This window comes from Oryctolagus cuniculus, chromosome 3, assembly GCF_051225735.1.
Source record: "Oryctolagus cuniculus isolate XC-2025 breed Fujian yellow rabbit chromosome 3, ASM5122573v1, whole genome shotgun sequence".
Taxonomy (NCBI): Eukaryota; Metazoa; Chordata; class Mammalia; order Lagomorpha; family Leporidae; genus Oryctolagus; species Oryctolagus cuniculus.
This window is the reverse complement of record NC_142869.1, coordinates 50,115,391-50,129,623: the sequence shown is the minus strand read 5'-3', so window position 1 is coordinate 50,129,623 and position 14,233 is coordinate 50,115,391. Positions and strand designations below refer to the sequence as shown.

The 14,233-nt window shown below is 41.0% G+C and overlaps 1 protein-coding gene and 1 long non-coding RNA gene across 2 annotated transcripts; one reads left to right on the top strand and one right to left on the bottom strand.

Annotated features, from left to right (window-relative positions):
- Positions 1-4,114: 4,114 nt before the first annotated feature.
- LOC149127335 (uncharacterized) lies at positions 4,115-13,946 on the bottom strand. The gene is made up of 2 exons (XR_016232026.1): positions 13,818-13,946; positions 4,115-4,694 (listed from the first exon to the last, which is right to left on the bottom strand). It is a non-coding gene; the product is annotated as an uncharacterized LOC149127335 (long non-coding RNA).
- AKAP19 (A-kinase anchoring protein 19) lies at positions 11,284-11,783 on the top strand. The gene has a single exon (XM_089330192.1). It carries the CDS (start codon positions 11,424-11,426, stop codon positions 11,706-11,708), a length of 285 nt encoding a protein of 94 aa, XP_089186318.1. The 5' UTR covers positions 11,284-11,423; the 3' UTR covers positions 11,709-11,783.
- Positions 13,947-14,233: the final 287 nt, after the last annotated feature.

Here is a 14,233-nt window from a genome sequence, read left to right as displayed (position 1 = left end):
TTCCATATAAGCACCCTGGAAATGTAGAACTGTGAAGTTCACAAACTGATTCCCAACATCTAACACTGTGCTAGCAAATGGTTATTTCGTAAGTGGCCAGACTTTAATAAGTATTTATTAAGTGTCTTGATAAAAAGAGCTGTTCTGCAAAAGAAAAGTGCCCCCTTCCCTTGAGGAATATAATCTCATTTGTGGAGACAGCACTTATAAAGAAACAGATGGAACTCAAGAAGAGAATTTGGAGTATGGGCTGCAGAAGTCCGAGTCCGCCGGAGACGAGGCTTCCCCTAGCCTTGAAGAGAGTCCTTGGGTTTAAGTCGGGAAGGGAGAGGGTGCTGGGTGGAGATAGCAGGGAGGTGGAGTGTTTCATCTGAATTAGGGAAGGGCTGGGAGGAAATGAGCTTGGCTGTGACAAGGGGACTAGCTTGATGGGAGAGAAAGTTTCCTTTGGATTAGTGAGAAATTAAATCTAATGGGTAAAACAGCTTTTTAAAATGTTTAAAAGTACCTTTCAAGGTGGTATTTAGCATAGCAGTTAAACTGCCACTTGGGACACTGACATTCCACATCAGATTGTCTAGGTTTGTGTCCCAGCTCTCGATTCTGGCTTCCTGCTGATAATATGCATTCCAGGACGATTCAGTAATGGCTCAAGTGTCTGGGGTCCCTGCACTCTCATGGGAGACCTGGATTGAGATCCAGGCTCCTGGATTTGGCCTGGCCCAGACCTGGCTGTTGGGATTTGAGGAGTGAACCACAGGATGGAAGATGTTTCTGTCTCTGTTTCTACGCCCCCCAGCCCCCACCATATCTAAATCTGCCTTTAAAATAAATGAAAAGCAAATTCATACTGCTCTTTAAAAAATAAATACATGTGTCTTTCTTCCCTCTTGAAATACTGTGCCATCAGCCACCGATAATAGAAATGCTGTAATAACTCCTTAGGAGAAACAGCACAGCATATGTATCAGGAAAGAATTATTGAACTTTAGTGAAACTTTCAGAATTCTTGGTCTTATGATCCAGGGTCCAAGTGAATTGGAAGACTGTGTTCTCTCGTATCTCCACGTCAGAGTAATGGTTCTTTCCAGTGTTCTAAATTACATATACTGCTGCCTGGAATTTAATTCAGTGAAAGGCACTTAATGCACTTTTATGCCTTCTAAAGCACTTGAAGAAGTGGTTGTACTATTTAAAAGCTAAAATTCAATTTATAAGAGAAAAGCCCTTCCTCTATCATAGGTTATGTGACCAGGGCCTACAAATAAAACTGCAAGATTAACATGATTAAAAGGTAGATTTAATTATGTGTGTGTGCATAGGAGTATGCAAATGAAATGGGACTCAAGGGGGCAGTTAGAACTTGGGTTTGCACCGCTATCTTGACAAAGGGCGTTAGGATGTGAAAAAGTTCTATTTTCTTAACTACTTGGTCAGAGGCTACTTTGCATTTTCCTGTGAGGATACATATTGTAGTGCTAGAGGAACTGCTGCAGATCGAAGTTGAATGTTCATTGTCATACATAGGGATGGCCAGCTGACGTGACCTGATAGCCTAAGTAAAGCCCTAAAGGGCTTGGAAAAGGCCTGCTTGGTTTTTCTCTCCACCTAGTCGACCTGCTCCATGAGATGATGTACTCTCACATCTGACTCAAGGGTTCTTACCGCTTGATTGTTTAAAATCCTAAATGTCTGTTGCCATGCTTAATTTTACTTCCCATTCCTTAACTAATATTAAGATGTAATTAAAGCACTTAGAATAATTCATGGTTTGGTGGGTTTAGGGGACAATCTGGTGAGATAAGGAACAGAAATGACACTTGCTGACCACCTTCTATGTTCCAAGGTAGTCCTAGATGCTTGCCTGTTGGGTCTCATTTAATTTTCATGATCATTGCAGGGAAAATCCTACTACCCAGTTCTACCCAGCTTTATTAGTATCTCAAACACTGCCTTTTTGCAAAGTGTCATTTTCTGTGCCCCTGCACTGAGAAGCTTTGGTGCTGAGCCTGACCACGTGAAGTCATCTTGCTGAACCTCCCCTGTGCCTGAGGGTGGGACCGACCACTCAGTCTCTAAGAACTTTACGGGAGTGTTCCTTTGTTGACCTGCAGACTGTCCATATTCATTACATTCTCTAGATTTCTCTTGCTGGTGAAAGAACAAATATTAAACTTAACCTGAGTCCTTCTCTGTTTGCCTGTTCAGTGTCGTTGGCTCCTATTAAGTTGATAGTCCAGGTCAGGGATTCGCAGCATTCCCGGTACACAAACCCCACGTGTCGTGGACCTGCTAACAAGAACATACACTCTTCACACGTGGTATTAGAGGTGAATAATGGCAGCCGTGCTTTTAGGAATTCGGCTATGTGGTTTACAATGAGTCCAGTTCTGTCTTAAATTAATAGGCATTTTTATGAATCACATCTACACTGAAATCTGGAAGATTATATAGGGATACATACATGCATAGGACTTTTTTTTTAAAGACTGTAACATGATTTAATACATAGATATTCACATTGATTCACAGGTTCCACTGTTAAGCCATAACTTAAGGTATAAGGCATCTCGAAAACCTGTATGAAGGCTTAGAGCGTGACATCAAGTAGGACAACAGTAAAAGGTTACCTTTTCTTTATCTAGTATTTAAGATAGATTCTCAGGGTTTAGCAGCCTGTTTGTATACAGAGCAGATTTTAGAAGTTAGCTGCGTTCATCCAAGTTACGACGTTTTTGTAACTGGCAGATTCCCAAGGAGGTTACTCCTTCTGATGACACTGCAGCCAGCGTGAAGACCACAGCTTCAAGATGAGCAGCAAAGAACGGGCTGAAGGCCGGGGAGTCGCCAGACCCACTCCTCTGAGGGCCACGCCAGGGTCGTGGCCTGACGCGCTTCCCAACTTAGTGCCTTGAGGCTTCAGAGTGACATGAAGGCGAGCATGAAGGGGCTGCCTTTTCCTCGTGTGTGACTGATGTGTACTGATGTCTGCACTGGGACTACGGGAAAGGGGCAGGAGGGCGGGGAAGAAGGGCACTGTTAGATTTGATTTTTGCTGGCAGTGGCTTCACCATTTGGCTAATAAGGCAAAGATGAATGAAGGACCCTCTCTGGCATCTCACTACTTATAAAGCTGCTTCAGTTCTCATCTCGCTCGCTCTCTCCCTCCCTTTGGTTTTGATGGAGATCACAAAGGCAGTTGGACTGCGATGGACACTGGTCCTGAACACACAGCACTCAGTGCAGTCTGCATGGTTAAGGGATGTTCTCACCAATACTCTTTTAGGTATCTTGAGATTATATACTAAGGTGTAAATTTTAAATATTTTTGGAAAATTATGTTAAACACTTCATATTTCTGCAGTCAGCCAGTTGAAGTGACAAAGTCCGAAACAGCTGTCCTGGTTCATATATAGCATTTAATGTATTGTGCCTTCAACAACTGATGGCCACAGTAACTTCCCAACCTGATAGACAAACAATGCAGTCTAAAAATGAACTCGGGACAGCTGATCACACCTGCTGTGTCAAAGACGATTGTACAGTCCACTAAACCATTGGCTTGTGTTAATGGTTAATATCATTGAAGCTATATTTCCTCTTTATGAGTCAACTATCTCATCAGGGGAGACTGAAACCATACAAAGCTTATTTGTTCTTCAATGGCGCACAACCTTGGGTTGTAACTGCCTTTTAAGATGTCTATCAAGCAGCTGAACAGCTGCCACCATGAACAGCAGATGCTAGGATACGCTTTTTTTCTCCTTCAGCTCTGACGTAAAGGATCTCATTTTCTTATAAGTCTCAACAGGTTTGTTCGAGATGGAAACTACGGAGCTAAAATCTTAAATATGTACAACAGTTTACTAATCACATTCTGTTAGGGCAGCAGCATCTTGTCCCAGCCATGATGAGCAACTCCATTAGATGCTAGTCCCTGCAGCAGTTGAATGACATGATTATATGTGGCATGATTATATGTGGCGTGTTAACAAAAAAGGACCTGAAGGCCAGAGTTGGCAGCTAGTCCTTGATTGGGAGCCTAGGAAGCTGTCCCTGCTGACAGTCCATAGTCTGGGTCAAGGAGAAGTGAGAAGAGACTAACAAGAGACCCTGGGAAGGAGCTACTTTGGTCTTTATTGGCAAGAATTAACTTCAAAGCTGGTGGTAGAAATTTAAGAAGAGGAGGAAGTTGGGGTTTTTAAATTGTTTAATCTTTGAAAAAAGTTTTCTTTGAAAGGCAGAGTTATGAGAGGGACAGAGAGACCGTCCATCTGCTGGTTCACTCCCCAAATGGTTGCAACAGCCAGGGCTGAGACAGGCCAAAGCCAGAGGCCTGGAACTCCATCTGGGACTCCCACATGGGTGGCAGGAACCCACACACTTTAGTCATCTGCTCCCTTCCCAGGTGCATTAGCAGGGAGCTGGATCAGAAGTGGACCACCTGGGTCTCAAACTGGCAGTCACATGGGATGCTGGATCACAGCCAGAGTCTTAACCCACAACACTAGCCCTGGGCAGGAAGTTTGACAGGTAAAAATACAAGCTATGACTGGAGAGAGTCCTGTTGGAGCAATTCTTCATACAGGAAGCTTGGCATAGGGAGTGAGAGCTTCATGCTTGCTGGTCACGTGAACTGTCGAGGTCAGATTCCTCTGCAAGTGGAAACAGTCAGACTTGTTTGCCTATCTCATCTGTTAGCCAGGAAGAAATGGTAAAATTTTAATTTTTGCAATCTCAGTGGTAATGGCATTGTGGTTTTAAAAAAATATCATTTTTAACTTTACATTTAATAAAACTGACTTCATTATAGTGAACAGCTCTGTATGTTTTAAATACAAGTGGTTGGACTTGTTATAGCTGCCACCACAATCAGAATACAGAACAGCTCCATTACAGAAAAGGAGTAGTCATAACCTATCCCTGCCCACCATCAATCACCAATATGTTGCCTCTCCCCATAGTGTAGCCTTTTCCGGAATATCATAACCTTTTAGACTAGCTTTTTGCAATCAGCATGCCTTTAATAGCCATCTATATTGTTTTATATTTATTAATGCTTCTGACATTTGGCAATACAAGTAAAACTGACGGACATTTCTATAAAACTTTTTATGTGGATACAGATTTTGCTTTCTCTAGGACTGGAACTGATGGGTCATATAAGTGTTCCAACTTTAAAAGAAACTGCCACACCATTTTCCAGATCGGCCATGCCATTTTGCATTTCTGTCATCAATGCGTAAGAGTTCCAGTTGCTCTGTACATTCCCAAGTACTCTTGGTGTTTTTTTTTTTTTTAATTTACCTGTTGTAATAGGTGTATAGTTGTACTTTGCCAAAGTTTTGTTTTTGTTTTTGTTTTTGTTTTCCTATTTGACAGGCAGAGTTAGTGAAAGAGAGAGAGACAGTGAGAAAGGTCTTTCTTCCATTGGTTCACCCCCGAAATGCCCGCTACGGCCGGCGCACCACGCAGATCCGAAGCCAGGAGCCAGGTGCTTCCTCCTGGTCTCTCACGCAGGTGCAGGGACCCAAGTACCTGGGCCATCCTCCACTGCCTTCCCTGGCCACAGCAGAGAGCTGAACTGGAAGAGGAGCAACCGGGACTAGAACCTGGTGCCCATATGGGATGCCGGCACTGCAGGTGGAGGATTAACCAAGTGAGCCACGGCACTGGCCTATCAGGGTTTTAATTTGCATTTTCATAATGATTAATGTACTTATATACCATCCGTAGATAGTCTTGAGTGAAATGTCTAAATCTTTTGTCCATATAAAATTTTTAATTTATCTATTTAAGAGGGAGAGAGGAGACAGAGAAGAGAGGTATTTTTCACAGGCTGGTTCACTTCTCAAATGCCTGCAACAGCTGGAGCTGCACAAGGAAAAGCCAGGAGCCTCACCCACTGCCTTCCAAGGTGTGCAGGAAGCTGGATCAGAAGCAGAGTTGGGACTCCAGCAGATCCAGAGACTCCAATAAGGAATGTGTGCATCCCAAATGGTGTCTTAACCACTGTGCCCAATGCACACCCCTTTTGTCCATTTTTGAAACTGAGTTCTTTGTTTACTTTTTAACTTATTTATTTGAAAGTAAGAGTTAGAAGGTGAGACAGAGATAGATCTCCCATCTACTGCTTCACTCCCCAGATAGCTGCAATGGCCAGGGCTGAGCCAGGCTGAAACTAAGCGCTTCATCCAGGTCTCCCACACGGGTAGCAGGGGTCCAAGTACTTGGGTCATCCTCTGCAGCTTTTCCGAGGCCATTATTAGGAATCTGGATTCAAAGTAGGGCGAGCAGCTGGGACATAAACTGACACCTATATGGGATGCTGGCATCACAGGTAGTGGCTTTACCCACTACGCCACAATGCTGGCCCCACTGTTGGTTTTGATGTTGATATATTCTGGATTCAAATCATTTTGGGAGATGATGAATTCAAGTATTTATTATATTTGTCAGTCTTTTCATTCTATTACTGCTTTTTTTTCCAGAGTAAAAGTTCTCAATTTTTATTTAGTTCAGGTTATCATCCTTTTGCTGTTGCATCTGAAGAACTTTGCCTAATTTAAGATATTTTGTGTTGTCTTTTTTTTAAAGATGTATTTTATTTATTTGAAAGGCAGAGAGAGGTAGAGACAGAAAGAGAGGTCTTCCATCCACTGTTCACTCCCCAGATGGCTACAACAGCCGGAGCTGTGCCAGTCTAAAACCAGGAGCCAGGAGATTCTTCTGGGTCTCCCACTTGGGTGCAGGGGCCCAAAGCCTTCGGCCATCTTGTACTGGTTTCCCAGGCCATAACAGAGAGCCAGATTGGAAGAGGAGCAGCTGGGACTAGAACCAGCGCTTCAGGCCATGGCTTTAACCCGCTGCACCACAGTGCTGGCCCGCTTGTGTTGTCTTGTTTTACATTTAGATCTATGGTCCCTTTTAATTTTTGTATAAGCTATTGTTAGCCTTCCACAGGCACAGGTTCTGTGTCCATGGATTCAATCAACTGCAGGTTGAAAATATTTGGAAGAGAAAACTGGGTCTGTACTGAACATGTACAGTCACTATTGCCATATTCCCTAAACAAGATGGTATAACAACTATTCATACTGCTGTTACATTATACTAGGAATTTTAAGGATGTACTTATTTGAAAGGCAGAGAGAGGGATTCGATCCCTTTGTTCACTCTCCCAATGCGTGCAACAACCACAGCAGGGCCAGGCCAAAGCCAGGAGCCAGAAACCCAATCCATGTGCGTGGCAGGGATCCAAGTACTTGGGCCATCATTTGCTGCTTTCCAGGGTGCACAAGAGCTGGAGTCAGGAGCTGGAGTCAGATACTGAAGTTGGGTTCTCTGATGTAGGACTTATTTTTTTTTTGAAAGATTTATTTATTATTTGAAAGGCAGAGTTGGAGAGGCAGATTTAGAGGCAGAGAGATATTTCATATGCTGATTCACACCCCAAATGGCTGCAATGGGCAGAGCTGGGTGGGTGCAGGGGCCCAAGGACTTGGACCATCTTCTGCTTTCCCAGGCCATAGCAGAAGAGCTGGCTTGGAACTGGACTCAAACCAGCAACCATATGGGATGCCGGCACTGCAGACAGCGGCTGTACCCTCTACCCCACAGCGCTAGCCCCAGGGCTTAGTCTTAATCCATAGCTTTAACCACAAGGCTAAACCCCCACCCCTAGACTTACCTTGTAATTCTATTTACCTTTGACCTTTTGAAGTCTCCTTAAGTGTAAGATGTAGTAATTCCTTTTTCATTGCACATCTTGGAAATACATAATTCCATTTTTTTAAAAAATCAGTATCAGATCTCTTGATTATTGTTCACTTCAATTGATTCTACTCTTATCTATAATTTCCTTCCTTCTACTAACTTTTACTTTAGCTTTTCAGGCAAGAGAGACCTGATTTAAATCTGTCAATCTTTCTAAGCTTTAAATGATGCCATTCTGGCTTCTGGCTTCAATGTGGCCTAACTCTAATTATCATGGGTATTTAGGAAGTGAACCAATGGATGGAAGCTCCCTTTCTGTCTGCCTTTCAAATAAATAAATAAATTTCTAAAATATAGTAGTTGTTGGGTATAGTGTTAGCCAAGTTCATTATAATGTTGTTTTATATGTGTATTTCTGATTTTTTTCTTTGGATATTTTAACAGAGAATAATATGTAAATCTCCAGTCATGCTTGTGGCAGGCTTATTTCTCCCTTTAGTTCTGTTGGTTTTTAGTTCTCCATTATTTTGACACTATTATATAAAATTTTAAAAAGATTTTTTGCTCATTTATTTGAGAGGTAGAGTTACAGACAGTGAGAGGGAGAGACAGGGTCTTCCATCTGCTGACTCACTCTTCAAATGGCTGCAACTGCCAAAGCTAGGAAGATCTGAACCAGGAGCTGCTTCTGAGTCTCCCATGTAGGTGCAGGGTCCCAAGCACTTGGGCCATCTTCTCTTGTCTTCCCAGGTACATTAGTATGGAGCAGCTTTGGAAGAGGAGCAGCTGGGACTAGAACCAGCGCCCATATGGGATGCCAGTGCCACAGGCAGAGGATTAACCTGCACCACAGTGCTGGCCCCTATATATTTATTTTTAAAGTACACCTCTTACAACATATAAGTTGGGAGGACAACACATAGTCATTTTTATTAATAGTCTGTTTTAGAGCAGTTCTAGTTCAGAAAAATTAAATGGTACAGTTCTCGTATACCCCCACCACCACACATGCCCACAGAGCCTCTCCTATGTTCAACATCCCAGACCCAAGTAGTATGTCACAGTAAACAACCTTTCACTGACATATCCTGACCAAAGTCTGTATCTTGTATTAGGGTTTTTGAATTTTGAAAAATATGTAATGTATATTCAGCATTATAGTATCATTTACTATAGTTTCAGTGCCATAAAAATCATTTGTGCTGAACCCATTCATCTTGCCCTCCTCTGCAACCGTTGGCAATCACTCATCTTATTTGCTGTCCTGACAGTTTTACCTTTTCTAGAATGCCACACTGTTGAAATCATATAGCAGCCCTTTCAGAGTGGCGTCTTTAACTTAGTAATAAGCATTTAAGTTTCCTTCTTTTCTATTTATGGCTTGGCAACTCTTTTCTTCTTAATGCTGAATACTCTATCACTTCTAATTCTACCACATTTTTTTTAGAAGGTTTATTTACTTGAAAGTCAGTTACACAGAGGAGAGGCAGAGAGAGAGAGAGAAATCTTCCATCAGCTGGTTCACTCCCAAGATGGCCGAAATGGCTAGAGCTGTGCTGATCCAAAGCCAGGAGCCAGGAACTTCCTCCATCTTCTGTTTTCCAGGCCATTGTGGAGATCTGGATCAGAAGTGGAGCACCCGAAACTTGAATCAGCACCCATATGGTATGCCGGCACTGCAGGGGATGGCTTTACCTGCTACGCCACAGGGCCGGTCCCTCTGTCAGTTTTTAATCATTCACCAACTGAAGGGCACCTTGGTTGCTTCTAAGATTTGGCAATTATAAAACAAGCTGCTATAGATAATCTGTGTGTAGGTTTTTGTGTGAATATAAGTTTGGGTAAATACCAAGCAGCACAATTGCTTGATCATATGGTAAGATAGTGTTTGGTTTTATAATAAACTGCCAAACTGTCTTCATAAGTGACTGTACCATTTTGTATTCTCACCAGCAATCAACAACAGTTCATATACTCACTAGCATGTGGTGGTGGTCTGGATTTTTGCCATCATGCTAAGGTGTAATTGTATCTGTTTTATTTTGGAATTACCTAATGACATAAGGTATCTTCAGAAGTTCATAGAAGATGAGTATTAAAAAAATTATGCAAGGATTTCAAGTCTTTGTACCAAAATAAATTTCTAATTCTACTTTCCATGGATTTTAAGTATCTCTATTTTGTTTTTTCCATATGCATACTCGCCATATAATTTACATATATAAATTATATAATTTTGGTATGTACCATTTTGAGAATCCTGGGGTTCTAAACTGCTGTCGTTCAGTGTCTACAAATACCTGCCCACAAATATTTTGTCCAGGCTTAAAATTGCTTTTTGCTGATAGTTATGGTAAGGAAAAATTGCTTTTGCAAAAACAGAGATCCTTTAGGAAACACAGAATATCCTTCCAATTCTATTCATGGCCTTTTATTTATCTGACATCAAATTCTCTAATCATAATAAATTAACTATGTCCATGTCCTTTAATAATTCCTCACAGTAAAAAATAAACAGATGCTTTGGTAGGTCATTACATGTTGGCCATACACAATTCAAGACAGTAACCAAGGTTTCAGTCTCGTAAACAAGACATGCTAGCACGCACGTTCCTCGTTTCCTTTATTGAAATATGTCTGAGGTGAACCGTAAAGTGGAGCATTCAGAAGTAGAGGTGAAAGGCTAGATTTCCTTTTTGCTCCCATTATCACCCTGGAGCACATACAATATTTTGGGAAAAATCGGATAAAATTCAGTGTATAACAGATCTCACAAAAGTTACCTTTTCTAGAATTCTTTAATTATAAGCTATGAAAAAATGAATTTGTTTAAGACCAGTAATTTTAGAAACAAGTCAACTGAGCTTTTCATGTCATTTCACAGGGTATTTAAGTTAGAAAGAGAAACAGGTGGCTCAGTTCTGTCTGTCCTGTGTTGCTTAGAATTGGTATTAGTGTGAAGACCGTCTTTTCTGTCAGTCTGAGTTGTAACTATCTGGCTAGGGGACAAAGTATGACTCTACCAGCAGTCTAGGATGGGTAGGCTGCTGAGGTTTGTGGCAGGAACAAATGTTTGATATGCTTCTTGTCCTTGATAGTAAAGATTAGGGTGTGACAAATATTTCTATAAAGGGCCAGATAGGTTTTGCCAGCCACAAGTTTTCTGTCAATACTTCAGCTCTAATGATGTAGCACAAAAGCAGCCATACATAACATGTAAACAAATGAGCATAGTTGGGCTCCGACAAACTTTATTTACAAAAACAGGAAGCTGGAATTTGGTCCAAAGAGCAATAGTTTTCTGACCTGGGTGTACAGATAACTCAGATAGCAAAAGTTTAACTATGTTCTCAGATTCATAAAATGTTCAAGTCCTTGAAAAAATGTTATTCTGTTTTACAAATACCAATTTTTATTGAGTGAGATAAAGTTGCTTGTTGCTGCACATTTCCTCCAAGTAACTAATTTCCACATGTACCAAGTCGTGCATTATTTTGCTTTCTAGAACCTCCAAAATGAAACCTCCTTTGTCTTAACAGATAAACACTACACCTGGAGAGTGGTGAGGGGGAGCACTGACTACTGCAGTGGCCTCTGGACAGAACACGCTGGGCGACATCACGTGGACAAAACCTGCCCTGGTTGCTTTCCCAAAGATGCTGAAGTAGTCATTTTCTATTGCTTGCTTTCAAACTTCTTCACATAACATGGGTTGCATCAAATCAAAGCAAACTTTCCCATTTCCTACCACATTTGAGATTGAGAAGCGGCATGAAAGTGAAGAAAGCTTCATGCCAGAAGAGAGATTGCTGCCCAGGCCTTCTCCAGCTAACGTCAAAGAGGAAGTGAAGGAACCCCCGGGGACCAATACTGTGATCTTTGAATATGCACATCGCCTGTCCCAGGAAATCTTGCATGATGCCTTGCAGCAGTGGGCAAGAAATAACATCAAGTACTACGACATCCCTTACATCGAGAGCGAGTGCCCTTGATGCTGCTGGAGGGCGACACTGAGTCGGTGCTAGTTTAAATACATGAAACAAAGTAAAACTTGGTGTAAGTACAAATAATTCCACCTGGATATGCAAACACGTATGTCACCAGTTTAGGAATATGTAAGATGAAACACATTTGAAACAGTTGTGTGTTAACAGCAATGTTCATCTGCCTGGTCTTGGAGTTTGGTCATTGTGAGGGGCTGAACAGAGTTCCCATGGGATTCAGTAATTATCTGCCTCACTCTTTTCCTGAGGCAGTTATGGCATAACCATAGAAAATGCTAAAGATTAAACAAGCCCACATCCCAAGTGGTTTTTTAAAGGCACTCCACTTTAAAAGATATGCCTTTTTCTCAAATATGCCTTGGCATGCGGATGGCACTCAAGCCTTGGTGAACAGTGTGACACAGATGACCTGGCATTAGAAAGCAACCAGTGTAGAAGGGGTCCACCTCAAACTCTGTCCTTAAGATGTTATTTTTGTAGATGAAAGCTTAACTACCACCTTGAACCTCAGGGCCCTAACTAACTACATTTATTATTGGATGTCTTGGACTTTGCCTATAAAGCCATCTCAAAAAGACAGAATTTACAGAAGCCATGATATTACTGTTTATTGCTTTGAATTAAGCAGCCCAGGGATATAACTATATGAAATACATATGGGTAACTTTTATCTAGTCAACCTTAAACAGTCTAAGCTGCAAGGCAGAAAGCAGAACCTGGTTCAGTGCTAACTGTGTATACAGCTTTACTGTGTCACATGCAGATGTTCATATGGGCAACCTGCTCCCAGTTTTTTAAATGAGTGGTGGGCAGTCACCATTCAAATTACTGTGGTACCAAATAATGTATAAGGATTTATAGCACTAAACAGAAAGAACAATCCTCTAAGGACTGTACTTGTGTTTGTGGATGTGTGTGTTAAGGATGTAACATATGCCATGGAACATTTTTAGCCCTACACTATATAGTATTTTCATGAACTTGGCTGCCTTTGTAGGATGCTAGCTATTCTTAAATTCTTTTTCATTTTTTTTTTTTTGTCACGCATGCTTATACACACACCTTTTTTTTAAGGATTATATACTATTTGGAGATCAAGGCTAACAAAATTTAGGAGAAGAGACTAGGAAAATTAGTGCTGAGTCTAATTCAGAATCAAGATTTCCTATACATTGAGTTTAACTGGAAAGAAAATTATTTAATAAGCCCATATGTGCAATTTCCTTTTTTGAAGACAGAATACAGCAGTGTCACTGAAATATAAAGAAAGGCAGAAAAAGGCCTATGGTCTCTTTAATGTGATGAAGCTATATTCGGCCTTGTAAGCAGGCAGAAAAGCTACCTCTGATTTTCCTACTTTGAAACCCGAATTCTCCAAATGACATTAGCAAAGAAAAAAGTATTAAACGAATGATGTGCCCTTTCAGTTGCTTTTGGACACTTGTCCTAGGACTTGCACTGCTCCACTATATACTTGTAGTCTAGCAACTTATGCAATAGAAAAAGATCCATTCCTGTTTATACAAGGATATGAAAGCATAAAGCTAAGGCAGAAAGTACAAAACGTACTTCAAGCTTATGAAGAGAAGTTTGGGGTTTTCTCATAAAAAGCCTAAATGTTTTTCATTCATTTTGCATCTAATATGAAGATATTACCAGCAAGGTAATTAAGTATATAAAAGACAAGGGTGAGAACAAGCCATTATAAAGCAGAATGTCACTAAATTTAAAATTTAGGGGCACAGATGTGTGTTTGTTATATCTAGGTATTTGAACTTGAGGTTTCCTCTTTCCCAGGGGAGTAATAGGGAGCCCTGCCTGATCCACATCTAGCTTAGAAGTCTTTGTTTTTCTTTCTCTCTGCAAATATGATGGCTTAGTTTGTCACCATGCAGTACTCCATTGACCCCGAGTCATATTTTAAGTGTATGGTATTGTGGGTACAGTATCTTCCAAGAGACTTATATATGCTATAGTCCATGTAAACACATGAACAAGGAACTATAAGGCTTGTATAATCGGTGAGTTAGTAGATTGGAGGTAGGCGGGAGGAGGAGAGAGCTAAGTCAACAAATTTATATTACATGTGATAGTTACCTCATCAAAACCTTGATGACAAGATGAATGAGAATAGCTTTGATAGCATGTCTTCTGAACCTTTATACTGAAATATTGGCTTTGCTTCATTTTGACTGTCTTTCATGAAAAGTAAAGAGTAGAAGGACTGTTTGGGAAGGAGACATAGAAAACAGAAGAATGAAAAAAAGTTTAGCTATTGAAAAGGGAACCATTTGGAACATCCAGTGTAGGGGTAGCTTAAGAGGAATAAGTGTGCCAATTCCTTATTTACAAAGTAACAGAACCCCGTGAACACACTGCAGTGCTACCTTTGTTACTTGCCTTTGCTCTTGGAACTCTTCACTTTTAGTTGCCTTACCAGTTCTTCACAAACTCTATGGTTATTAGCACTAACAGCACAATTTTGAAAGGGACAAAAATAATTATCTTAGTTC